We start from the raw sequence: 26,423 nt of genomic DNA, 5'->3' as shown, positions 1-26,423 counted from the left end.
GAATGATCCGAACTTTGTCCCTAGTCTCTCAGGTGAGCAGCTTTGTGATCTTTCTTTTCCTCTCCCCTTTGTGCTGCAGGGTAACTCGGGCAGCCCACTTATCTGTGATGGGATGCTTCAAGGAATCACATCCTGGGGCCAGATCCCATGTGGCAGCCCCAGTATGCCTGCTGTCTACACCAAATTGACTCCACTACCTGCAGTGGATCAGAGACATTATGTCAGAGAACAACTGAATGCCTCTGATCTTCCCCTCCTCAGTCAATAGAATACACATCAAATTCTGGCATCATTGAGCCTTTCTGGATACAGAGCACCTGGGAGTTAGGGACCTGCTTGGCAGGTGTCCTAAAGTGTGGAGTCAGAGGCAGAGACTGAGACCAGTGGTTTTCAAATGGGGGTGTCCCTCCCACTTCCAGCAGACATTAGGCAATGTCTGGAGACATCTTCTCACACAGGTTCCGCAGGGATGCACTTATGGTGGGGGTGGCCATGGTCCTGTGGGAAGGAGGGTGTCCACCCTCCCAGGGTCGGTAGTGACATATGGCAGATGCTCCGCATGTGGCACTGAGCAGAGTCAGAAGGGCAAAGCAGATGTATGCACACCAAGGATGGAGTTTAAAACACAGCCAGAAGTAAAAAAGTGTGAACACACGATGAGTCATGGAGCATAACAGCCTTACACAAATTACAGTATGAACCCACAATACTCATTCTGCAGAACACAGTCAAGTAACGACACCCAATGAAAACACTAGAAGGGGTGCCTGTGGGGAGTGGGGAGTGGGAGTGCATCATGAGGATGAGGGAAGCTTTTTATCTTGATGAAGTCCCAATAATTCATTTTTGCTTTTGTTTCTCTTGCCTTCATGGATGTATCTTGCAAGAAGTTGCTATGGCCAAGTTCAAAAAGGGTGTTGCCTGTGTTCTCCTCTAGGATTTTGATGGAATCTTGTCTCACATTTAGATCTTTCATCCATTTTGAGTTAATCTTTGTGTATGGTGAAAGAGAGTGGTCTAGTTTCATTCTTCTGCATGTGGATGTCCAATTTTCCCAACACCACTTATTGAAGAGACTGTCTTTTTTTCCAGTGGATAGTCTATCCTGCTTTGTCGAATATTAGTTGACCATAAAGTTGAGGGTCCAATTCTGCATTCTCTATTCTGTTCCATTGATCTATGTGTCTGTTTTTGTGCCAGTACCACACTGTCTTGATGACCACAGCTTTGTAGTACAACCTGAAATCTGGCATTGTGATGCCCCCAGCTATGGTTTTCTTTTTTAAAATTCCCCTGGCTATTCGGGGTCTTTTCTGATTCTACACAAATCTTAAGATGATTTGTTCCAACTCTCTGAAGAAAGTCCATGGTATTTTGATAGGAATTGCATTGAATGTGTAAATTGCCCTCAGTAGCATGGACATTTTCACAATATTAATTCTTCCAATTCATGAGCATGGAATATTTTTCCATCTCTTTTTGTCTTCCCCAATTTCTTTCAGAAGTGTTCTGGAGTTTGTAGGGTATAGATCTTTTACCTCTTTGGTTAAGTTTATTCCTAGGTATCTTATGCTTTTGGGTGCAATTGTAAATGGGATTGACTCCTTAATTTCTCTTTCTTCAGTCTCATTGTTAGTGTATAGAAATGCCACTGATTTCTGGGCATTGATTTTGTATCCTGCCACACTGCCAAATTGCTGTATGAGTTCTAGCAATCTTGGGGTGGAGTCTTTTGGGTTTTCTATGTACAGTATCATGTCATCTGCGAAGAGGGAGAGTTTGACTGCACAGCAAAAGAAACAGTCAACAAAACTAAAAGACAACCTACAGAATGGAAGAAGATATTTGCAAATGACATATCAGATAAAGGGCTAGTATCCAAGATCTATAAAGAACTTATTAAACTCAACACTCAAGAAAAAAACAATCCAATCATGAAATGGGCAAAAGACATGAACAGAAATTTCACCAAAGAAGACATAGACATGGCCAACAAGCACATGAGAAAATGCTCCGCATCACTTGCCATCAGGGAAATACAAATCAAAACCACAATGAGATACCACCTCATACCAGTGAGAATGGGGAAAGTTAACAAGACAGGAGACAACAAATGTTGCAGAGGATGTGGAGAAAGGGGAACCCTCTTGCACTCTTGGTGGGAATGTGAACTGGTGCAGCCACTCTGGAAAACTGTGTGGAGGTTCCTCAAAGAGTTAAAAATAGATCTGCCCTACCACCCAGCAATTGTACTGCTGGGGATTTACCCCAAAGATACAGCTTCAGTGAAATGCAGGGACACCTTCACCCTAATGTTTATAGCAGCAATGTCCACAATAGCCAAACTGTGGAAGGAGCCTCGGTGTCCACCAAAAATAATGGATATAGAAGATGTGGTCTATGTATACAATGGAATATTACTTAGCCATTAGAAAAGACAAATACCCACCATTTGCTTCAATGTGGATGGAACTGGAGGGTATTATGTTGAGTGAAATAAGTCAATTGGAAAAGGACAAACATTATATGGTCTCATTCATTTGGGGAATACAAAAAATAGTGAAAGAGAATAAAGGGGAAAGGAGAGGAAATGAGTGGGAAATATCAGAGAGGGAGACAGAACATGAGAGATCCCTAACTCTGGGAAACGAACAAGGGGTAGTGGAAGGGGAGGTGGGCGGGGGGTTGGGGTAACTGGGTGATGGGCACTGAGGGGGGCACTTGGCGGGATGAGCACTGGGTCTTATGCTAACTGTTGGCAAATTGAACTCCAATAAAAAAAAAAAAAAAGAATGAGGACGAGGAAATCATTAGTTGTTAGTCGAAGGTGTGAGTCAATGAATTGAATGTAAACACAGTGAAGGGGCTTGTCATGGATGCTGTCAAGGGTCTATGAACCAAGGAATACAGTTACCTCAGCCCCCTGCCCATGAGGCCCCCAAAAGAGAGTGAATCAAGAGGGAATTGTGTGACAGACTCCTTGGACACCACTGCAGGACGGTTGGGCTGCCGTCTCGGGACAGGATCCAGGCTCAGAGACTCACACTGGGGACAGAGCTGTTAGGGAGAGACTCCCATCCCGTCTCTAACCCTCTCCAACTTCTGGGAGACCCCTTTCCAGAGCTGAGGAAAAGCACTTCCTCTTCTACGTAGGCCCCACCCCAGAGAGGAAACCCTGCCCCCAAAGCCCCGTCCCACGCCCGCCCCTGCCCCCAGCCCTACACTTCGCTCCAAGAGGTAGGAGCAGTGGAGTCCCTCCCGCTGCAACACCGCCACCTTCCAGGGTGGTCTACACTCCGTACCATTAGTGCTGGGGCTTTGGGCGGCCCTGGACTCCTGGAGGCGGGGCCAGAGCTCAGGGGGTGGGGTCAAGGACCAAGGAAAGTTCAGGAAGGTGAGGCCTGGACACTGTCTCCCATCAAGAAAGTTATACGTTGGAACCCCTCTTTTGCAAATCTGTCCCTCCACCCCTCGCCTCTCCCCACCCTGACACAACAGTTGAAAAACCTGCCTGCGTGCACACAGCATCTCACATTCACACGCTTTCCCTCCCCAAGAGGAATCTCTCTGCCTATGCAAGAGTCCTGAGGACGGCTCCTACTCTACGGAGTCCTCAGCTGAGTGTGAGGCCCTTAGCTCAGGTCTGTCCACCCTCCTTCTCTCTAGGCTCTTCCACTATCTCCCAGGATATCTGGGGGGGGGGGGGGGGAGGGCTGCAGAAAGGGCTCCTGCCTCATCCTCAGCCCTGAGATTTTAGCTCTGAGATGAGAAGCCTAGAGACCTAGAGCCAGGAATGCAAGACAGCTGGGAGGAAAAGACAGAGAAAGTGTCTGGAAGAGTGGCAGCAGAGGGAAAATGGCCCAACAGTGACCAAAACAATAAAATAAAATAAATTTTAAAAAAATCAGAGAAACACAGTGAGGCTCAGAAACATAGAGATTCAGAAAGAAAGACAGAAGGTTAAGGCAAGAGTGTCAGAGCGGGGCCGAATCAGGTGATGGAGACACAGAGAGGGACAGGAGAGCTGATGGATGCTGTGTCTGGAGGATACAGAGATGAAGCAGAGACAGAGGGAGAGAGAAATTACCAGGCAGAGATATAGACTCCGACTCCCAGATGGAGAGACAGAGACCTCAGAGACCTGGAAGGTGACATGGGAGCCAGAGAGGCAGGACATAGACTCCCGTGTCACTCACTCACTCACCGGGCTGATCTGGGCTGGGCTGGACTCCAATCTGCCACTGCTTCCTGGAGCCACCCAGAACCTTATAGGCTCCTCTCTGTGGACTTTCCCACCCCTATGGCTGGTGGACACAAGCCTCGGGGGTCAGATGCTGCCTTCTTCCAGTCCACAACCCCTCCACCCACCATCAGGGTGTTTAGAGTTTGGGGTGGGAACAGGCACTTTTAGGGTGGCTTCTGACCCAGAGCCCCAGGAGGCTCTTACCTCCAGCTAGCACCAGATCTTCATTTCCGGAGGTCTCCCCACCTCAGTCTTCTTTGTTTACATTTATTGGAAATTTTGTTTTAAGGATTTTATTTATTCATGAGAGACAGAGAGGGAGGCAGAGACACAGGCAGAGGGAGAAGCAGGGTCTTTGTAGGGAGCCCAATGCAGGACTCGATTCCAGGACCCTGGGATCACGCCCTGAGCCAAAGGCAAACACTCAGCCGCTCAACTGCTGAGCCACCCAGGCAGTCCTTATCTTACTTTTAAATTACCATTTGTCTTGCTTCTTCTATGTTTCATGCCTTTTGGGATCATATGATTTTGTGGGGGTTTTTCCTTTCTACTTCTCTGGACTTAATATATGCTATTTTTACTCATTAGTGGTTACACTTTATATTTTATACTATGACATATTTTTCTTGTCATGCAATTCAAAATATTTTCTAACTTCCAGTATGGTTTCTTGTTTGAGCTGTGGGTTGTTTAGAAGCGTATTTCAAAATTCAAAACATGCAGGGATTTTCTGCATAATCATTTTGTCATGATTTCTGGCATAATTACTTGTGGTCAGACAACATACTCTGTATGTTACATATAAACTTTGAAGTTTGTTAAGACTGGCTTCATAGCTCAGTATCTGTTCACTTTTTGTAAATGCTGTATGAAGTTTTTTATTGAGGTATAATTTTTTATTGAGGTATATACAGTGTAACAGACAGGCGTCAAGTGCACAGTTCAATGAGTTTTAACGAATGCATCACCCCTGTAACCCACACTCCTGTCAAGTTCTAGAGAATTTCCATCACCTCAGAAAGTTCCCTTACAACACCTCCCATTGCTTCCACATCTACTCCTCCTTCCCATGCCATGATTAGTTTTGTCTGTTCTAGAATTTCATATATAAAAGGAATCATACAGTGTGTAATATTTTGTGCCTGGCTTCTTTCACTCAGTGTAATGATTTTGAGATGTGCCTACATTGTTGGGTATATCAACAGTTCATTTCTTTTTATTATTAAGTAGCATTCCATTGAATGAATATGTCATGGTTTGTCCATGCACCCTTTATGAACATTTGGGTTTTTTCCAATTTGAGCGATTGGGAGGAAAGCTTCTATGGGCATTCTTGGAAAGTCTGTTGTTGTTTTTTTTTTTTGTTTTCATTGCTCTTACATAACTACCTAGGAGTAGACCTCCTGGTTATGGGGTAGATGCATGCTCATCTTTCTCAGAAACTGCCAAACTGTTTTGCAAAGCAGTTGTACCATTTACATCCCCTCCGCAATGTATGAGTTACAGCTGCTCTACATGTTAATCAACATTCGGTGCTGCAATTCTTTTTAAGTTTAGCCATTCTGATAGATGCACATTTTGGAAAGATTGTATATTCTTCACGTACTGGGTGCAATGTTCTATATATAGCCATTAAATAGAATTTGTAAATCCTATTGTTCAGGTCATCTATGTCCTTATTCACCTTGTTCATTCTCTTTCTTTCTTTCTTTCTTTCTTTCTTTCTTTCTTTCTTTCTTTCTTTCTTTCTCTTTCTTTTTTCTTTCCCTTCCCTCCCTCCCTTCCTTCCTTCCTCCTTCCTTCCTTCCTTCCTTCCTTCCTTCCTTCCTTCCTTCCTTCTTTTCTTTTTCATTGTAAGTAGGTTCCATGCCCAATGTGAGGCTTGAACTGAGATCAAGAGTTGCATGTTTTACCGACTGAGCCGGCCAAGCCCCTCTGTTGTATTATTTTCTTTTTAAAAAATGTTATTTATTTGTTCATGAGAGACACACAGAGAGAGGCAGAGACACAGGCAGAGGGAGAGGCAGGCTCCCTGTGGGGAGCCTGATGCGGGACTCAATCCCAGGACCCTGGGATCATGACCTGAGCCAAAGGCAGAGGCTCAACCACTGAGCCACCCAGGTGCCCCTGTTCTATTATTTTGTAAGAGGCATCTTTAAATCCTCTTCTGTGAGTGGAGGTTTGTTTATTTCACTTTTAGTTATTTTACTCCTTATTTTATACATTTTGAGGAATACCTCCAGATTCCCAAATAATACATTTATTAATATATTCTTGAATAGATATTCTTAGCTGTATGTTCTTATGAATACAATTTATCAGTGAAAAGTATGAGAACAATTCCAAATATTTTTGGACCCTCAGTCTCCCTGCATCTCTGCCCTCCATTTCCCTATGTCTCTGTGACTCTTCCCAACATACTCCAGTTACAGCAGGAGGGTTCTGAGGCAGATTCAAATGAAAAATTCTTCAAATGCATTTAAGAAAACAAAACCAAAACAGGTTAAGCAAAGCAAAATAAACCAAGCAAGAAACCCTCATTAACTTGCCATTTGCCAACTTGACTTTTTTTTGAAACTGGACAATATCCACAGAATCAATTTCTCTTAATCTGTCAAGCATATCTTCTCCCCTGGGAATCCAGTGACCCTCCTGGGGGAAACTATTTGCTGGAATCCTTTGAATGGGAATAGAAGCAAGGAAGACAGTTCAAACAGAGCCTGTGCTTCTCTTGGATTTTATTTCTGGGCTTAAGAGAAGGGGACAAAAAAAGATGAAAAACCAATCTTCTCTGCCCCTGGTAAGGCCAGGTCAATTTTGTGTCGCAAGGGGGCACTGTGTACAGGAAAAGATTCTCGGTGGGATTGGATTCTTGGGGCTGAGGGAGGAGGGGATTGGGGGTCTAGACTCCTGGGTCCTAGGGAGGAAAGCACTGCAACCCCAGGTTCCTGAATCCTTTCCACCAACATATATTGGGGGGCTCATTTTCTTGGGTCCAAGTCCTAGGAATTAACTGTCCTGGATGGTTTTCTGTATCCAGTCCTTGAACTTGCAGAGGTTGGTGTAAACGCCTGGCACGTGTGGTAGGCCACACTGGGCTTGTCCAAAAGACACGAGGCCCTGCAGGGACCCGTTGCAGACCAGGGGGCCCCCAGAGTCACCCTGTTGTTGGAGAGAGAGACAGAATCCAAAACACAGAGAGGTGGAGACAGATTGAGATCAGAAAGGAACCAAAAGACACCAAGAGACAAAGACAGGGAAATAAAAGATAACAACATACACCTTCCAGAACTCTGACTGGTCCCTTTCAGAGTGAGCCTTGACTCTAGGGAGTTCTGCACTCCTCTTTCCTCTCTCTCTCTTTTTTTTAAAGACTTGATTTATTTGTGAGAGAGAGAGAGAGAGGCAGAGACAGGCTCCATGCAGGGAGTGGATCCGGGACTCGATCCTGGGACCCCAGGATCACGCCCCAGGCCAAAAGCAGGCGCTAAACCACAGAGTCACCCAGGTGTCCCTACACTCTTCTTTCCCAACAGCTGCTTGGTTCTCCTGGGTTTGTTATTCTCTCTTGCTCTATCTCCTCCCTGTGGCTTCTTTGTCTCTGACTCCCAGAGTCTTTGTACCTCTCTGCATGGCTTTGTATATTCTATCCCCCCTCATTTCTCTTTCTGTTTCATCTCTACCAGTCTATTTCTCCCTGAGGTACTTCTTTTTTTTTTTTTTAAAGATTTTATTTATTTATTCATGAGAGACACACAGAGAGAGGCAGCCTCGGTGCACGGAGCCTGATGTGGGACTTGATCCCGAATCCTGGGATCACTCCCTGAGCCAAAGGCAGGCGCTCAACTGCTGAGCCACCCAGGCGTCCCTCCCTGAGGTATTTCTGTGTATGTGCTCCTGTCTATTCCTCTGTTTCTCCATCTCTCTCTCCCCATGTCTGTTTCTCCCTGAGTGTCCCTCTCTCCCTTCTCTACCTCCCTCCTCCCTCTCCCCATTCCCATCTCTCACGTGGCAAGAGTCCTTTCGGTCCTGTCCTCCGCCTGCGCAGAACATGCTGGGGTGGTACACAGGGGCATAGAAGGCATTGCAGGTCTCCTCGGGCACCACCGAGATATTCACGCACTGGAGCACTTGGGGCTGCCTGCCTGAGACACAGAGCTCTGGGTCAGCGCCTCTGGCTGGGAGGAGAACCCTGTAGGGAGGGTGGACGCACTCATACTTGGGAGCTCACCATCTATCAGCTGACCCCAGCCAGAAACAAGGCAAGAATCCCCAGCGGTCGGGCACTGGGAGGCGATGCTGATGTTCTGGATGGTGTCAGACTCGGACACCGATTCTTTCAACTTGATGAGCATGAGGTCGTTGGCGACAAAGGGTTTGTTGTACTCTGGGTGCTGTATGGAGAGGTCAGTCTCCATCATCCGGCTGCCTGGCTCCTGGTTGGGCTCAAGACTGTGCAGTCCCAGCCCGATGGTGTAGGAGCTGAGGACCACCGGGCACTGGTTAGTTTTGTGGCAACTACATCGCTATCTACATTGTCACCCTCAACCTCAACCCCGTCTCCACCCACTTACCCCAACTCCATCCGCCTCGCTAAACGCGACACTAAGAGCTACCTAACCAGGATCTCAAATCCTCCTCATTTGCACAATCAGCAATTCAGCGACAAAAACTTGTCTTAATCCACTCAGGACTCAGCAACTGAGCTGGGATTTCGACCCTGGGCTGAGGCTTTGCAAAGCAACAGCTTCCGCTTCGTCTGCAGTCTCGCTGCACAGAGGTTCCACTCTTAGCCCGAGATTAGGCCCCTCCGCACAGCTAACGTTACCTCCAGGTCCCCCCCACTCGGGCCGGGCCCCAAGCCCCGCCTCCGCCCCCACCCTGCCCAGCACTCACTTCTGGAAACAGTGTGCGGCTGACAGCACCCATTGCGGATGCACCAGAACGCCCCCGCAGAAAAACTCGTCTTCCGTGAACAGTGCCGCCTGCCAGGGCTGTGAGTGCGGGCTGCAGTCCTCGCCGTTGATGATGTGGCTGCCGCCACCCGAGGCCAGGGATCCTGAGGGCGGATCGGGGCTGGGGGCGGGCTCCGGGTGGAACCAGGGCTCCGGGTGGAACCTGGGCTCCGGGGGGCGTGGCCACGGGCTAGGGGCATGGCTAGGGCTTCAAGGGTGCAGGCGGGACTGGGGCTGGTCTCAGGGTGGAGCCGAGGCTCCAAGGAGCAGGCTTCGATCCGTGCAGGGGAGAGGGACAGGCTAGGGGGCAGGATCAAAAAGCAGGACTAGGGCTCCTAAGGGCGGGGTCGCAGCGCACCGGGCGCGGCCAGTGCTTCAGGGGCGAGGCTATGGTGCAGGCGCGTGACCGGGGCCCCATGGGTGGGGTCAGGGATCCCGAGGGCAGAGTCAGGGCTCCTAGGGGCGGTGTCAGGAATGCAGAGGTAGTCTCAGGAGGTGGCACCAGGCCTCCTGGAGGCGGGGTGTTGATGCAGGGAGTTCAGGGACCAACTTTCTTGGGGTGGGATGGGAGTCCGGAAGCGGGGATCAGAATAAGGAGAGGGGAGTTGCAGCTTTGAGGCCGCCACATCCAACTCCAAGACCCACATGCAATCCCTCTCCGTCTGTCTCCCTCCCTCCTCCCATCAGTGCGCGCGCGCGCGGCACACACACACACACACACACACACACGCGCGCGCGCGCGCACACACACACACTCAACACGCCAGGTTCGTGCACTATCCGAGCCACAATCCCCCAGAACAGACAGAAACCCTCCAACAGGGTGCAGAGACAAGAGTGACACCCCAGATGCTCAAGGACATCCCCACCCTCAGTGGCCCTCCGAGTTACGCCTTCCCCAGCTCAGCCTTCTCCACAGTCGCACCAGCAACAAGCTGGCTCACCGAGAAACCCCATCATATCCGCCCGTGACATGGGCCCCTGGGGGTCCCTGGATCAGAGACTCCGGAGGTAGGCACATATTCCCAGCAATGGGTGACCAGAAGCACCATCTTCCTGCCAGCGGCACCCTGGGTTCCCCAGGCCCTCACAGCATTATCCTTCCTTCCCCCCCCCCCCGCCATTACCCCCCGGGAGGGTTTCAAGGCACAGACGGTCAGAATTCTTCATCGGAACGCACTGACTCACCGGTTCGACTACACAGCCCATCACCCTGTCACACACAGAGGTGTGCAAAGCTACACACAGTACACAGTACACACACACACACACAGTACACCAGCAGCACACACACAAACTCTCTGTGATACGAGGAATCACATATGTTTAACCAGAGAGCATCAGTCACATGGTACTGTCATGCAGGCAGCTTTAGTCATACCTGGGAGGACCCTGATTCATGCCTGCACAGCCACAAATACTGTGCCCTCAGGCACAGACAGTCACACACACACACTCAGATACCTGTGACACCAAGGATGAGGTACCCCAGGAAACAGCCCCAGGGGCTTCCTGCTGTGGTCATCACGTCAGCGCCTGGACACGAAGGTCAGTTTCTGATGAGTCTGGGGGACCTACAGCCCAAATCTATCTGTTTCTGTCTCTCTTTCTGTCCCCGTAGGGTATCATTGGTCAGACAAGGACCTGTGCCACACCTGCTCCCACTAATAGACACATCATAGGTCTGAGATCCTGGCCCAGAGCCTCAGAACCTGGAGAGATTTAGAGAGGGAGAGAGGAAGGGAGAGAGAGAGAGAAATAGAAAGAGAATTCTGCAGAGAGGAAGGGATGGAGGAATTGTCCTTCTATGTCTCAGCTGGGAGATGGGAGAGTAGGAGCATGGAGGTCGGAGGGAACTGAGAAGGAACACTTGCAAGAGATAATCAGAGACAGTCTGAGAACCAGAGTCATGGAGAGAGACATTCAGAGAAACAGACTAGGGCAGCCAGGGAGAGAAATGAAGAGACACCCTTAACTAGAAAGAGAGTGAGAGAGTGAGAGAGACCTCTTTGGAGGGGAGACACAGAGACACAGGGTCACCAGGCTGAGAAGATTCACAGTGACAGGGGCTTGTAGGGAGACTGCACTCTTAGGGACGGTGGGCGGGGTAGGGACCACAGGGGCACTCACCTGGCTGCCTCTGGGCTCTGGGATCCTGCGCTGGGCTGCGCTCTCACTGGCTGTTTCCTGCAGGGGCCCCTGTGGGACTTATAAGCATCCCCAGCTGGGCCGGCCTGCCCCCGGGGACACATTCCTGGGGTCAGGTGCTGCATGTTTCCAGCTCAGCATTCATGGGGCTGCCCTGGTGCCAGGCTACCGTCAGGGGGCCAGAGGTGCTAAAAGCAGTGACCCAGCAAGGATATCCTGGAATTAGGGTCCCACTTGTTTCTTGGTTTTCTCTCTCTGTCATGTTCTTAGTCTCTCTTGCTCTCTTTCACTTTCTTTTTTTAAAAAATATTTATGTATTTATTTATTTGAGAGAAAGAGAGCACAGAGGGAAAGGGAGAAGCAGACTCCTGCTGACTAGGGAGCCTGAGATGGGGCTCAATCCCAGGACACCAAGATCATGACTGGAGCTGAAGGCAGATGCTTAACCATTTGAGCTACCCAAGCGCCCATGTTCTCTTTCATCTTCTCTCTCTTATTTTCTCTCTTACTAAATCTCTCCCATTCTCCCTCCCTCCCTCTGTCTCCCTACTGTGCTTCCCCAGCAAACCTTCCTGGGTTCAAATCCAGACTGCGTCATGGTCTACCTGTGGAAACTTGGGGTCACTGCATCTCTCTTAGCCTCCATTTTCCCATCTGTGAAATTGGGGAACCATAGTTATTCACTCCTCAGATACATCCAAAGAGATAATGCAGGGAAAGTGCTTTGGCACAGTGTTGGGCATGTAGTAGGTGCCCAGTGAGTGGGAGCAAGGTGAAGCCCTTGCTCAGTGAGGAGCAATTGTGTACCTGCCACCCTCTGAGCTCTGCTGTCTGCCATGGAGATGCAGGAAGGAACAAGCAAATTCCAGCACTCATTAAGCTCTCATCCTAGTAGGGGAGACAAACAGAAAAACTGAAAGGAAATATCTGAGAGTCACCTGTGTGCAGAGAACACGGGCAATGGTAGAATGACTGGGGCAGCGGGCTTTCAGCAGATAAGGGGGTGATTGGGGAGCCAGAGGAGGGGCTATTTAGGTTGACAGCCAGCATGCCATGTGAGCCTTGCAGAAATAAAGAGAGAACTTGATGTGTGCAAGGCCGAATAAGGAGAAGGAACAGAGCAGATTGTGCAGGAGTTTAAGGGCTGGGGAAGATGTTTGGGGTTTATTTTAAGTGCAATGGATTTTAAGCATAGGAATAGAGGGAGTGACATGATTTCATATACTTTTAAGAGACATCTTGCGTGGAGAATGGCTGTAGGGTGAGAGGGGAGCAGAGACAAGCACGGAGGTGGGGTGATGCTGTGGTCCCAGGAGAAGAGGAATGAACAGACAGATGCAGGGCTCATTTTGGAGGTAGAGTCAATATACTCACCAAGGGGTGGAGAGTGGAGAGGGAGGGGAGGTGAGAATGGTGCCTCTGAGGATTGGTCTGACCATTTGTGGTGCCATTTGTGGAGGTGGGCAAGGAGATGTGGCGGCAAGGTGGAGGTGGGGATGCCAGTCCGGAGCCAAGTGGTTGGACGCATGGGCAGGCAGAGGTGCAGGCAGAGGTCAGCACTGTTGAAGAGCAGTAGGGAGTCACAGGGGAGAGGTGGTGTTTAGAGCCATGGGGTTGGGTGAGATCACCTAAGGAGCAGGTGTGGACGGCTTTGATGAGGGGTTGGGTGGCAGATGACCGTGATGATGAAGCATGAATGTCTGTGCTTCTCTCTGCCTCTCTCTGGCCTTGTCTGTTTCTCTGACCCCCTCTCTTTCTGTGTCTCTCTCTTAGTACCTGTCTGGTTCTCTAGCCCTGTCTCCATTTGTCTGCCTGCATTCAGTCTCCTGGTGGCACACAGACCTCCACCCCTGCCCTGGTCCTGGAACCAATAGCCTGACCACAAGGACAGAGGAGGCTGAGAGGAGGGTAGGGACGGGTCGGCAGGAAGTGGTGTGGTGCAGAGTGGGCTCAGGTCCCATAGCCACCCAGACGTGACTAAGGTCTGGTGGGTTGCAGGAGGCAGGTTAGGGCCAGTGCTGAGGCCCAGGGCTGGGCAACTGAAAGAAAAGAGAAGAAAGGAGACATCATATCCTTCTGTCCCTGTTTTGTGGCCTTTCCTATGCCCTGTCGTGCTTGAGGTCACGTAGAAGTGACCCACTTATTTGGGGGTGGACAGAGACAGAGACAAAGAGAGACAGATGAGCAGAGAGAAAGTTGCAGAGCTGAGTAGATGGAGAGGAACAGAGACAGGGAGAGAGAATAGGGGAAAGAGATAAAGGCAGAGGGAAACAGAGACTAGAAGACCAGAGACCAAAAATGAGACAGAGACAGATAGATCGAGTCACAGATGGAGAAATTATCATGCATCCTGGAAGTCATTTTATTTTATTTTATTATTATTATTTTTTTGGAAGTCATTTTAAAAACAGGGACAAAAGGGAGTGTGAATTTCTCCCAGCGTGACCCACCCCAGCCCCCGGGGTGAATTCTGAATAAGTGGCACCCCATTCACAAGTCCCCTCTGATTCTGCAGCAGGCACAGCAGCCCACCTGCAGGATGCCCTGGCAGCACCTCCAAACATAATTCAGACCTCGCAGGTCCCCCACCTCGGCTCCTCTCTCCCGGTCCAGACCCTTTCCACCTCATGCCAACTTCAATCTATTCCTAGAGGGATGTGGCTCCTGTCAGATGCCCCCCAACCCTGTCTCATGTAATAATGAAATCGACATTGGGGCAGATTATATCACCTGAAGAGAAGTGAAGCGTTTTCCTTCTTTACTAAGAGCAATGGGGGATTCGGTAGGGAAAACCCCACAAATCCTCATGTGGGCATCTTCCTTCTCTGTTCCTAACTTAGGGAAGAGAGAGGCCAGCAGTGAGCAGGGGCAATCCTGGGGTCTGCCTGGAATGGGAGAGAATGGAGAGAGGGAGTTTTATTGGGGAGGAAGAGCAGTAGCTTGCTCCAGCCTGGGGGAGCCACAGAAAATGTCCTGGCTGCATGTACCAAGGGAGGAAAGCTGTGGGCTGTGGGAACCACCATAGGGAGCATCTCCCAGCTCTTCTGCAGCAGGAGGGTTTGGGAGAGACCTCAGCAAATATCAAAGGAGCAGAAGTTGAGATGGTGCACCAAAGGCCTGGACATTCCCCTATTTTTCTAGCACCAGCCAAGTTGAGTTATCTGTTACAGATTTGCAGAAGAGGATGGGAGACCCTGGAAGTGGCTGAGACATTTCCTGTCAGGCAGATTTAGGTCTGTTTCATCCAATACAGTAACCACCATGGGTGGCTACTAAGCACTTGAAACATGGCAAGTGTGGTAGAGGCACCGGCTTTTAACTTTTATTCAATTTTAACTAATTCAAATGTAAACATTGAAACATGATTCAGTATTGAAAAAGTTTTGAGTACATTTGGAACAATCTGTGTACATGAATCTACATTTTTCAAGTCAAAGTTTTATAGACTCTGCATAGAGATCAATTCTTGTTTTTTAAGATTTTATTTATTTATTTGAGAGAGAGAGAGAGAGAGAGAGGACAAGCAGAGGGAGCAGCAGAGAGTGGGAGAAGTAGAAGTAGATTCTCCACTGAGCAGGGAGCCCGACGTGGAACTCGATCCCAGGACCCCAGGATCATGACCTGAGCCAAAGGCAGATGCTTAACCAACTGAGCCACCCAGGTGACCTGAGATCAGTTATTTCTGATGAAAATTTAGCATTTGGATGCGGATGCTGCTGTAGGTGTAAAATATCCACTAGGTCTTGAAGACTTGGTATAAAAGGATGTAAACTATCTTATTAATTTTATACTGCTTACATGTTGAAATGATCACCATTTGGATATGTTGGGTTAAAATAAAAATAATACTAAAATTAATGTTTCACTTGCTTCCCCCCTCCTCCTTTTTTTGAATGTGGCTGCTAGAAAGTTTTAAATCACATATTTGGCTCATTGTTGCAAATTCAGCTGCCAAGTTGTTAATTAAAAGTAGATTCCTCAGGATCCCTGGGTGGCTCAGTGGTTTAGCGCCTGCCTTTGGCCCAGGGTGTGATCCTGGAGTCCTGGGATTGAGTCCCGCATCGGGCTCCCTGCATGGGGCCTGCTTCTTCCTTTGCCTGTGTCTCTGTGTCTCTCTCTCTCTGTCTGTCTCTCATGAATAAATAAATAAAATCTTTAAGAAAAAGGTAGATTCCTCTTGGGATGTCTGGGTGGCTCAGTTGGTTGAACATCCCACTCTTGATTTTGGCTCCGGTCATGATCTCAGGGTTGTTGGATGGAGTTCTGAATCAGGCTCTGCATCATGCTCAGTGAGGAGTTTGCTTGAGATTCTCTCCCTCTCCCTTTGTCCCTTCCTCTGCTTGTGTGGTGTAGGCTCACTCTCTCAAATCAATCAATCAATCAATCAATCAAAAATCTTTAAAAGTAGATTTCTCTCTTCAGGGGGAAAGTCATGGTTTATATTTCCAATCTGAAAGGGGGGTGGCTTATGACTTCTGGGCCCTTAAAAGGCACATGTTGTTTTCTGTGGCAGAAAAACTCTGGTTATGGAGAAAAATTCGTTGCACTTCCCTGGCTCATTTTGGCAGGCAACTGATGCATGGCCCATTGACCTAATCATAGGCTGCAGGCACATCTGGCCTGCTTCGCGGAGTTTGGGCATCTTGAAAACTTGTGGTAAGAATACCTACCGTGAGATTTACCCTCTTAACACATTTTTAAGTGTGCGCTACGGTATTGCTATCCTAGGCACTCGGCCAGACAGCAGATCTCCAGCACTTAATCATCTTGCGTGGGCGAAACTTTATACTTGTTGAATAGCAATGTCCCATTTTCCCTTATGCCCAATCCCTTGGCAACTACCGTTCCCCTCTCTGGTTCTATGTGTTTGATTATTTTATTTATTTTTCAGATTTTATTCTTAAAGTAATCCCTATACCCACCGTGGGGCTTGAATTCACAATCCCAAGATCAAGAGTCACATGCTCCACCAAATGAGCCAGCCAGGCATCCTCTGCTTGACTGTACTGTTTTATTTTATTTTACTTTAACCATGTAGATTGGATTTTATTATTCAGAGCTGCAGAAACATTAAAATGAATGTAGGTAAGAAGAGCCTATGCAAGGGTTTGCTTTTCATTTCAAAGTTCCACGAGAAACTAACATAAAATAGGCAGTTACAAATTTGCAGAAGCCACAAATGGAAGCAATCACCCATATATAAAACATCTAGAAATTTGCTAGCTATTTTAATATCCCAATGAAGAATCTGAAAAATATTCTTCACTAGGAACATATGAAATCCACTCTTAAACAAAAAGTCTTATCCAAGTGTGTGCGTTGATGGTTAGATAGCCCATTTTTTATAAGTGTAATCATGCAGTATTTCTGGGACTGGCTTATTTCACCTTAGCACAACGTCCCTCAGGTTCGTGCATGTTGTCACACATGGCAGGATTTCCTTTTTAAAGGCTGAATAGTATTCTATTGTGTGGATATGGTACCTTTTCTTTTCTTTCTTTCTTTCTTTCTTTTTTTTTTTTTTGGTACCTTTTCTTTATCCATTCACTTGTTGATGGACACATGGGTTGTTTCTACACACAAATAAACATCTCTTGGAGACTCTGATTTCAGGTCCTTTAATAAATAATCAAAAGTGAGATTGCTGATCATACAGTAATTCTACTTTTAATTTTTTGAGAAACTGCCACACTGTTTCCCATAGCAGTAATACCATTTATGTTCCCACCAACAGTGAACAAGTGGTCCAATGTCTCCACATCCCTACCAACCCTTCTTACCTCTGTTTTTGTTTTTGTCTTTGTTTTCATAATTGCCATCCTCACAGGTATGAAGTGATATCTCCCTATGGTTTTGATCTCCATTTCTTGATGAAACATTGATCATTGTTTCATATACCTGGAGGTCATTTCTATGTCTTCTTTGGAGAAATGTCTATTCAGGTCCTTTGCCCATTTTTAAATCAGGTTATTTGTTTTTTGTGTGTTTTTGTTTTTGTTTTTGTTTTTTTTGGTTTTTGCTTGTTTGTTCCTGCTATTGAATTAAAGGAGTTCCTTATGTAGTTTGTATATTAAGCCCTTATCCGTTGTATGGTCTACCGGTATTTACTCAAACTCCATAGGTCACCTGTCACTGGGCATGGTTCCCTTTGCTGGGTGGAACATTTTAGTTTGATGTGATTCCACTTGTCTATTATTTGCTTCTGTTGCCTATGGTTTTGGTGTCATAGTCAAGAAATCGTTGCCAAGATCAATGTCATGAAGATTCTTCCCCCCCTATTTTCTTCCAGGATTTGGATGGTTTCAGGTCTTCTGTTTAAACCTTTAATCCACTTTGAGTTGATTTTTGTGTAGTGTGTAAGATAGGGATCCAATTTCATTCCTTTGCATGTGGATATTCAGTTTTCCCCCCACCGTTTGTCAGAAAGGCTGTCCTTTCCCCATTGTGTGTTTTGTGTGTCACCTTTCTAAGATCAGTTGACCACATATATGTGAGTTTATGTGCTCTTGATTATGGGCTCTTGATTCCGGGCATTTTTTTTAACAGGCCACCAGCATTGATGGATCAGGAGATTTCAAGCTTCTCTTGAAGAATCAATATCACGTTTGCATTCCCACGGACATAATCCATCATCAGCAGGCTGAGTGGCCACTATCCTAGGGGCAGCCTGCGGGTTTCCTGGCCCACACCCAGAGGCTTCCCTCATTTACATTACCTGCCTGACCCTAGGAGGCAGCAGAGTTCATGACCCCAGTGGGGAAAAAGAGAGAACACATGGATACAGACTCAGACATAGAGAGATCAGAGGAAAGCAAGCCGCAGAAAACAGTAATGGTCATACAATGAAATCATAATCATACAGCATCTACATATAGACCTACTTATAGATTATACAAACAGTTCTTTTTTTAATATTTTATTTATTTATTTGAGAGAGAGAAGATAGAGACAGAGCGTGAGTAAGTAATGGGGAGGAGGCAGAGGGAGAGGCAGAAGCAGACTCCTTGCTGAGCAAAGAGCCCAAGAGGGGCTCGATCCCAGGACCCCAGGATCCCAGGACTCCGGGATCATGACCTAAGCTGAAGGCAGACACTTAACCGCTGGGCCACCCAGGCGCCCCCAGACAATTCTTACTTTGTTCCAGGCACTATTCTAGGTTCCTCACAAGTGTTAATTGGTGTAACGTCCTTAACGTCCTATGAAATAGGAACTATTATCACCCCTACTGTATAGATGAGAAAAATAAAGCACAGAGAAGCTAAGAGCCATTTGTGGTGGTAGAGCTGGGATCCAAACTCTCGTTGGCATACAACCCCAATGTGTGTGCCTAACCACTAGGCAACACTGCCCCCTTGTGGAGCCAGACACACATACAAGGAGAGTTAGAGGGTGTGGGGGTAAGGGACAAAGGAGGAGCCCCAAGTTCTGCAAGGTGAGCCTCAGCATCCGGTGCTGGTGCTAGACAGGGAACAGAGGTGTACCCCAGGTGGTGGCAGGAGGAGGTGGCCACCTGGGCCTTGTCCTTGGTCCTGATCTTGGGTCTCTCAGGTTCTAAAGGGAAGGATTGAGAGTGTGGCATCTGGGGTCAGACCTACTTCAGTGAGACACTGGGCAAGAGATGGAATATTTCTGCCCCAGCGTTCAGCCACTATTATCTCCAAGTATTGCCACCAATTTAATGATTTAATAAGTCAGAGAAATTGGGGCCCCTGTGTGGCTCATTTGGTTAAGCATTGGACTCTTGATTTTAGCTCACGTCATGATCTCCGGGTCATGAGATTGAGCCCCTCAGTGGGCTCTGCAATCAGTGAGGAGTCTGCTTGAGATTCTCTCTTCCTCTGCCCCTCCCCCTCAAATAAATAAATAAATCTTTTATTTTTAAAAAAGATTTTATTGGGATCCCTGGGTGGCGCAGCGGTTTAGCGCCTGCCTTTGGCCCAGGGCGCGATCCTGGAGACCCGGGATCGAATCCCACATCGGGCTCCCGGTGCATGGAGCCTGCTTCTCCCTCTGCCTATGTCTCTGCCTCTCTCTCTCTCTCTCTGTGTGACTACCATAAATAAATAAAAAAAAAAATTTAAAAAAAAAAAAAAAAAAAAAAATAAAAAAGATTTTATTTATTTGACAGAGAGAGGGAGCACAAACAGGGGGAACAGCAGGCAGAGGGAGAGGGAGAATCAGGCTCTCCCCTGAGCAGGGAGCCTGATGTGGAGCTCGATCCTAGGACCCTGGGATCATGACCAGAGCTGAAGGCAGACGTTTAACCTACTGAGCCACCCAGGCGTCCAATAAATAAATCTTTTTAAAAAAATAAGTTGGAGAAATTATCATCATATCTCTGTTTTTTCTTGGGTCATGGTGACCCTGATTGTCTTCCAGAACCATCTCCTCTATGCACCAGGATATCCAAGTAATGATCATGATAAGAATAATAGTAATGATATAATAAAGAGCTCACATGCATCAAGCAATTGTAGTCACTATTTTACTTGTGTTGTTGTACTTAATCTTCTGGGATAAAATCAGGAACCTGTCTTAAAAAAAAAACAGAGAAATAAAGAACTAGATTTTCTCATTATAAAAAGAAGTAACTTTTTTCTCAGTAAAATCCTCATTGGCTAGGTTTGTTAGGGTGGCAGTGGAGGTGAAAATAAAGTACTTTTTTGTTTTTGCTTACTCAAGGAGGAAATGTTAAGACTATGGGCTAACATATGCTGAGCACATGGTCTGAAGAATTTTTAAGGGTTTTGCATGGATTAACTTTCTTATTTTTAAAAATTCTTTTAAAAGATTTATTTATTTATTTATGAGAGAGAGGGGGAGAGAGAGAGAGAGAAGGGGGGGAAGGGCAGAGGGAGAGGGATAGGGAGAGGGGGAATTTCAAGCAGACTCCCCAATGAGCACCAAACCTGATGTGGGACTCAATGTCACAATACTAGATCATGACCTGAGCCAAAATCAAGAGTTGGTGCTCAACCCACTGAGCCACCCAGGCACCCCCAGATTTACCTTTTTCTATTTCCATAAACTTTGCTGTCGTTGCTGTCCTCACTATAAACAGAGGAAATTGAGGCCAAGGGCCATTAAAATCATTTTCCAAGGCCACACAGTGAGAAGTAAACTGGGTTTGGGGCACCTGGGTGGCTCAGTCGTTAAGTGTCCAACTCTTGATTTCAGTTCAGGTCATGATCTCAGGGTCATGACATTGAGGTCCCTCCCATCCCCCCTACCCTTAGCCCCCTCAAGCTCCATGCTGGACATGGAGCCTGCTTAGGATTCTCTCTCTCCCTTTTCCTTTGCCCCTCCCCTCCTCTTTCTTTAAAAAGAAAAAGAAATAGCGAAGTTAGAACCCAGAGAGACTTGCATGAGAATCTGTGTGTGTGTGATGTAAAACATCATTTCTACTTAATTTTTTGAATAGGTGCTATTTCCATATGGCACGAAAATAAAGTATGTTTGTTGAAAAGGTATCGAGTGCTAAATCATGACCATATCCCTTCCCTTTCTTCAACTAGAGTATGTTACTTGGGTCATTTTCAAAGGTTTTGTTGCACATAACAGGCAAAGGCAAGGTTGTGTTCTTATTTTTCTCTTGTCTTTAACCACCGGGCTGGGCTCCTAGCAAAGTAAGGCGTCTCCTGGTGTTCAGGACACTTGGTTCATTCTTTTTCCTGTTATAAGCAAGGAAGACCTGCAATGCCTGGGTAGTTTCAAGGTTTGTGAAACACTGTTTAGATGATTACATAAGTTATAAAACAATGACTGATGTGAAATTTACAGATGAATCATAATTGTATCTGTGGCTATAAAGCTTTCTGCTGGGAAGTCTTTCAGTCTGGGAGAATTTAGTGGAAGGCATTTTTTCCCTCTTCTCAAGGGGCCTTGCTATTCATTTTGTGCAGCTTAGAGCTGGCTAGAAAAGAAATTGAAAAGAGAGCAAATGAAAGGTGCACACAGGGAGATCTGGGGCCATGATGACTACTGTTCATTGAACACTTCCAGGGGTGCCAGGCGCAGTTTTTAGCATGATGCTTCATTTTGAAGTAATTCAAGAGTCACAGGGAGTCGCAAAGGAGTGCAGAGAATTCTCACATAGCCCACAGCCAGTTTCCGTCAATCATATCACTCATAACCACAGTACTTCATCAAAAAACCTGACTTTGCTACAATAGTAAGTGAGGCACAGATCTTATTTGAATTTCATCATTTTTACACTTCTTTCTCTGTCTCTGACTCTCCCATCACTACCATGAGGATACACAATTGTTGCATCACCCGGAAGAAAGTGTCTTGTGTTATCCGTGAGGGACCACACCCTTCTCCACCCTCAAGTCCTGACAACCATGGTCTGTTCTCCATCACTATAATTCTGTGACTTTGAGAATGTTATATAAATGGGATCATAGAATATGTAATGCTCTGAAATTGGGGTTTCCCCCAATCATCATAATGCCCTGGAGATCCGTCCAGCTTATTACATGTATCAATTGTTTGTTCCTTTTATAAGCATTAAAAAAATACTTTGTGTATATCCAATCGGTACTTTCACAAAAGCCTGAAAGTCATAGGTTCTTTTTTTGTTTTTTAAGATTTTTACTTATTCATTTGGGTTTTTTAATTTTTTTTTTTTGCTTATGAACTTATTCATTTCAAAGACAAAGAGAGACAAAGGGATCATAAACAGGAGGAGAGGCAGAGGGAGAGGGAGAAGCAGACTCCCCGGTGAGCTGGGAGCCTGTCTGTGGCTCAGTCCCTGGACCTGGAGATCATGACCAGAGCTGAAGGCAGACACTTAACCATCTGAGCCACCCAAGAGCCCCTGAAGGTTGTAGGTTCTGTTAATATTTTTATTTGCAGAAGGGAAAACCAAGGGCAGAGAAATGAAGTAACTTGTCCAAGGACACATAGCAAGTAAGTGGTAGAGCTGAGATTTAAACCAGGTAACCTGACTCCAGAGATGCTCATAGAAACAAAACAAAACAAAACAAAACAAAACAAAACACCCACACATGTACTTAGTACTAATGAAACTTGATACCTTCTTTTCCTTTTTCTATAATCAAATCCAACTTATGGATATATATATTTAAAAGGATTGAGAGCAGGATCTGAAAAAGATATTTGCACATTCATGTTCACAGCAGCATTATGGACAACAGCCAGAAGGCAAAAACAGCTCATCGATGGATGAATGGATAAACAAAATGTGATGTACCCATAAAATGGATATTATTCAGCCTTTAAAAAGGATATCCTCTCACATGCTACAACACAGATGAACCTTAAGATGTTATGTGAAGTGAGATAAGCCAGTCACAAAAAGACAAGCACTGTGTGATACTTCTTATAGGAGGTATCTAAAATAGTTAAATTCAGACAAAATAGAACAGTGGTTTCAGGGTGGAGGGCACCAAGAAGAGGGGGAATGAGGAGTTAAAATATACAATGGGTACAGAGTTTCAGCTTTGTGAGATGTAAAAGTTCTGGAGACAATGTGAATGAACAACAATATAAATGAACACTACTGAACTGTACTCTTAAAAATGAATAAGATGGAAAAATGGATAAGATGGTGGATTTCATGTTCTGTGTTTTCCCCAACCATTAAAAGTAAAATATTAAAAAAAGTCTTCCCTAATGCTTGAGTTGGTTACAAAGTTTGTGATACACCACTTAGTCAATTGCATAAGTTATAAAACAATGACTAAGTGTGAAAATTAGTAATGACTCCCTTAATGTTATCAGTGGAGGTAAATGATACAGCCCTGAAGCTCCCCTGGCTTATTTCTTAAGGTACTTTGTTTTAAGAAGCTATTAAAACTCATCACAGACTCCTAATTGTGGAGATGAATAGTTTCACTCTTCTTTATCTACTGCCCCAGAGGAGTGCTGGGTTGAGTGATTTCCCGACAATTTTTTTCTTGAAACACAAACACAAAGCCTTGTTGAGCATTATGTTTCATTACCCTTGAAACAATCCCTTTGAGGGGGATCCCTGGGTGGCTCGGCGGTTTAGCGCCTGCCTTTGGTCCAGGGCGCGATCCTGGAGTCCTGGAATCGAGTCCACGTCGGGCTCCTGGCATGGAGCCTGCTTCTCCCTCTGCCTGTGTCTCTGCCTCTCTCTCTCTCTCTCTCTCTCTCTGTGTGTGTCTATCATAAATAAATAAATAAATCTTAAAAAAAAGAAACAATCCCTTTGAGATTGTACTATTCTGGCAATTTCGTGCACATCCAATTCATAGCAGAGCTAGGGTTAGGACTGTTAGGCTGTGTAATTTTACTGTTCTGCTCTCCTGCCTCATGGAGGACAATGTCAACATTGGTTTTTTTCTGTTTCTCTGGATGATGAGATCATGGTGGTGGTGTGGGGTTTGGGGGATTATTTCTTTCATTTGTATAATTCAGTGTTCCTCAGAGTAACTGGTCAGTCTCTCACACTCACATAACTCCACGCTTAAAGATGCACTGAGTTCAGGGCCAAGATCATAGTGAACTGCCTCTTCATTCTGTACCATTTCTAGGGGTCTCTGGGATAGCACCAGCACTGAATGTTCTGCTCTCTTTTGCTCCCAAGGAAATAGAACTATGATAAGCTCCAAATGGTCTAATCCAGCCTAAAGAGCAAGGAAAGAAAACCTAAACCCATGGGGTGCCTGGGTGGCTCAGTCAGTGAAGCATGCAACTTTTGATCTTAGGGTCATAAGTTTGAGCCCCACGTTGGGGGCAGAGTTTATTTGATTAAAAAAATTAAATATGTATATATATTCCAATCAGCTATGAAGGCTTGAAGAAAAACAGCAGCAGCTACACAACAACGACAATTTTACCTGGTGGAACAAGGTCCTGGTTAAGCTGAGTGTAATTCACACATAATAGCTTATTCTCACAGAATAACTCCTGGTTGGTTTATTTGCTCCAATCTTCACATGATCATACGTTTATTATGATCATCCATGAAATAGGAACCATTAGTGAAGACGATGTTACGCAAACTTTGTTGACATGTTTCTTCCAGATAAACTATAGCTGTTAGAGTGACAGTTTTAGAATATTTTGTGTTTTCTGAAAGTTAAGAGCTATGTAGCAAGCAAGTGAAGAGAGTTTCAAAATCATCAGTAATTCGAGAAACTCAAGGTTTGATCCACAGGGTATTATTTTACACCGATTAGATTGCAGTGGAAGTGGGGTCATGTTATGCAGCAGCAGTAACCCTAAGTCCAGGGATCCTCAGGTTCTGTTCATGGAATGTGGAGGACAAAGCCATCCAAGAGAGTGACCTGGGTCCTCTCCGTCAAATTAATCGTAAGCCCACGCTATCACCCAGAAGATCCACTCCTGGGTTTAGATTCTGTTTTAGTCTATTGCTAGGTAGCAATTCACCCCAAATTTGTCAGCTTAGCACAACAAACTTTACAAAAATCTCATAGTTTCTGAGGATCAGGAATCTAGGAGCAGCTGCTGGGTCTCTCTCTAGATTATAGTTAAGATGTCAACCAGGGCTGCAGTCACCTGAAGGTTCCACTGATGGAACTTCACCTGAAGGTTCTACTGAAGGTCTACTTCCTGGATGGCTCACTCCAGTGGTTGCTGGCTGGAGGCTTCAGTTCTTCACCATTTGAATTTCACCATGTGGGCTATGGAGTGTCCTCCCAACATGGCATTAAATTCCCCCAGAGCAAGGGAGGGGAAGAGGGGGTGAGAGCGAGGGAGGGAGGATGTGCCTTTTATCACTAAGTAACATACATTATCACTTCTGCCACATTCTGTTCATGAGAAGTGAGTCAGTAAGTCCAACCTACACTCAGAGAAGAATTCAGATCCAACCTTTGGAGAGAAGAAGGTCGAGAATTTGTGGATGTATTTTGAATCTCCACAGATCCCAAAGAAATTCTCACATCGATTCTAAGGGGACACAAACAAAGCACTGTTCACGGAAGTGAGGAGCTGGAGGTGACCTCTGTCTCCATCCCTGTGGTGATGGATGATAGGTTGTGCTGAGTGCCCCCCAAGGGGAACTCTGCACCAGTTAAAAACAGCAGATCAGGTGTATATATATCAATTATAGATGGATCATAAGAGCACAGTCTTGAGTGAAAAAAAATTAAGGTATGATTTGGGGCATAACCCATATAATTTACATGCATTAAAAACATATGCACAAGGGATGCCTGGTTGGCTTAGTTGCTGGATTGTGTGACTCTTGATCTTAGAGTTGTGGGTTCAAGCCCTACATTGGGTGTAGAGATTACTTAAAAATAAAATCTTAAAAAGAAAGCATATGCAAAAAAACCGAAAATCCCTACACATTTTGTAAATGTGTACTAAATAGAACTTGGCTGGTCTCTGTTCCCTGTTCTTGGGAAGTAAACTCTAAACTTTTATATAACAAAGACATATATGGCAGGTCTCTAAAGCCAAAAAGACCAACCATGTGTTTCGAATGTTGGGCTTTTGGGCCACTTGATATCAGCCTAGGGAGGAAAGAGGACTGGGATGCCTGGGTGGCTGGGTGGTTGAGCGTCTCCTTTCGGCCGGGAGTGATCCTGGGGTCCTGGGATTGAGTCCCACATTGGGCTCCCTGTGGGGAGCCTGCTTCTCCCTCTGCTTATGTTTCTGCCTTTCTGTCTGTGTCTTTTATGAGTAAATAAATTATATATATATATTTCTATTATATATATAATAGAAAGAGGACTGGACTGAGTTCAATCACATGGCCAATGATTCAATCAATCATGATCAATCACATGTCTATAATGAGACCCCAATAAAAACCCTGAAATTCAAAGTTCTGATGAGCTTCCTCGTTGTCGACACACTGATGTGCTGGGAGGGTGACAAATTCTGAAGACAGAGATGTTTGGGATCTTCCTAGATCTTATTTTATATACATCTTTGCATTGGCCTGATTTCTATATTATATTTATAATAAAGCTATAATCATGAGTATAGCACCTTCCTGAGTTCTGTGAGTTGGTCTAACAAAATATTGAACCTGAAGAGGTAGTGGAAACCCTCAAACGTGTAGTGAGGTGGCCTGTCAATCACACCTACGTCATGTAGCTGGATAAAAACTCTGC

The 26,423-nt window shown here is 45.9% G+C and overlaps 1 protein-coding gene and 1 long non-coding RNA gene across 4 annotated transcripts in view; one reads left to right on the top strand and one right to left on the bottom strand.

The window, feature by feature from the left end:
* Window positions 1-26,423, top strand: part of LOC112645085 (uncharacterized) — an 87,522-nt gene that overhangs the window by 3,558 nt on the left and 57,541 nt on the right. The window lies entirely within an intron of this gene.
* On the bottom strand, window positions 6,965-11,478 carry KLK4 (kallikrein related peptidase 4). Of its 3 annotated transcripts, XM_025424113.3 has the most exons (6): window positions 11,329-11,478; window positions 10,663-10,734; window positions 9,140-9,302; window positions 8,475-8,725; window positions 8,252-8,388; window positions 6,965-7,405 (listed from the first exon to the last, which is right to left on the bottom strand). In XM_025424113.3, exons 2-6 carry the CDS (start codon window positions 10,721-10,723, stop codon window positions 7,253-7,255), a joined length of 765 nt encoding a protein of 254 aa, XP_025279898.1. In that variant the 5' UTR covers window positions 10,724-10,734; window positions 11,329-11,478; the 3' UTR covers window positions 6,965-7,252. The 3 variants fall into 3 exon arrangements, with proteins under 3 accessions (XP_025279898.1, XP_048964641.1, XP_025279899.1); XM_049108684.1 differs by lacking the exons at window positions 10,663-10,734; window positions 11,329-11,478 and adding an exon at window positions 10,068-10,241; XM_025424114.3 differs by lacking the exons at window positions 9,140-9,302; window positions 10,663-10,734; window positions 11,329-11,478 and adding an exon at window positions 8,818-8,999.

The sequence above is a fragment of the Canis lupus genome, chromosome 1 (genome assembly GCF_003254725.2).
Source record: "Canis lupus dingo isolate Sandy chromosome 1, ASM325472v2, whole genome shotgun sequence".
NCBI lineage: Eukaryota > Metazoa > Chordata > Mammalia > Carnivora > Canidae > Canis > Canis lupus.
The sequence above is the reverse complement of the archived record's forward strand: the minus strand, read 5'-3'. Positions and strand labels throughout refer to the sequence as shown.

Coding starts and splice junctions, on each gene's coding strand:
- KLK4 (XM_025424113.3), bottom strand. CDS start 10,723: ATGACCACAGCAGGAAGCCCCTGGGGCTGTTTCCTGGGGTACCTCATC. Junction 8,726..9,139: donor GCCGCACACTGTTTCCAGAA/GTGAGTGCTGGG, acceptor GGTGGTCCTCAG/CTCCTACACCATCGGGCTGG. Junction 7,406..8,251: donor ACCGAAAGGACTCTTGCCAC/GTGAGAGATGGG, acceptor CTCCAACAACAG/GGTGACTCTGGGGGCCCCCT.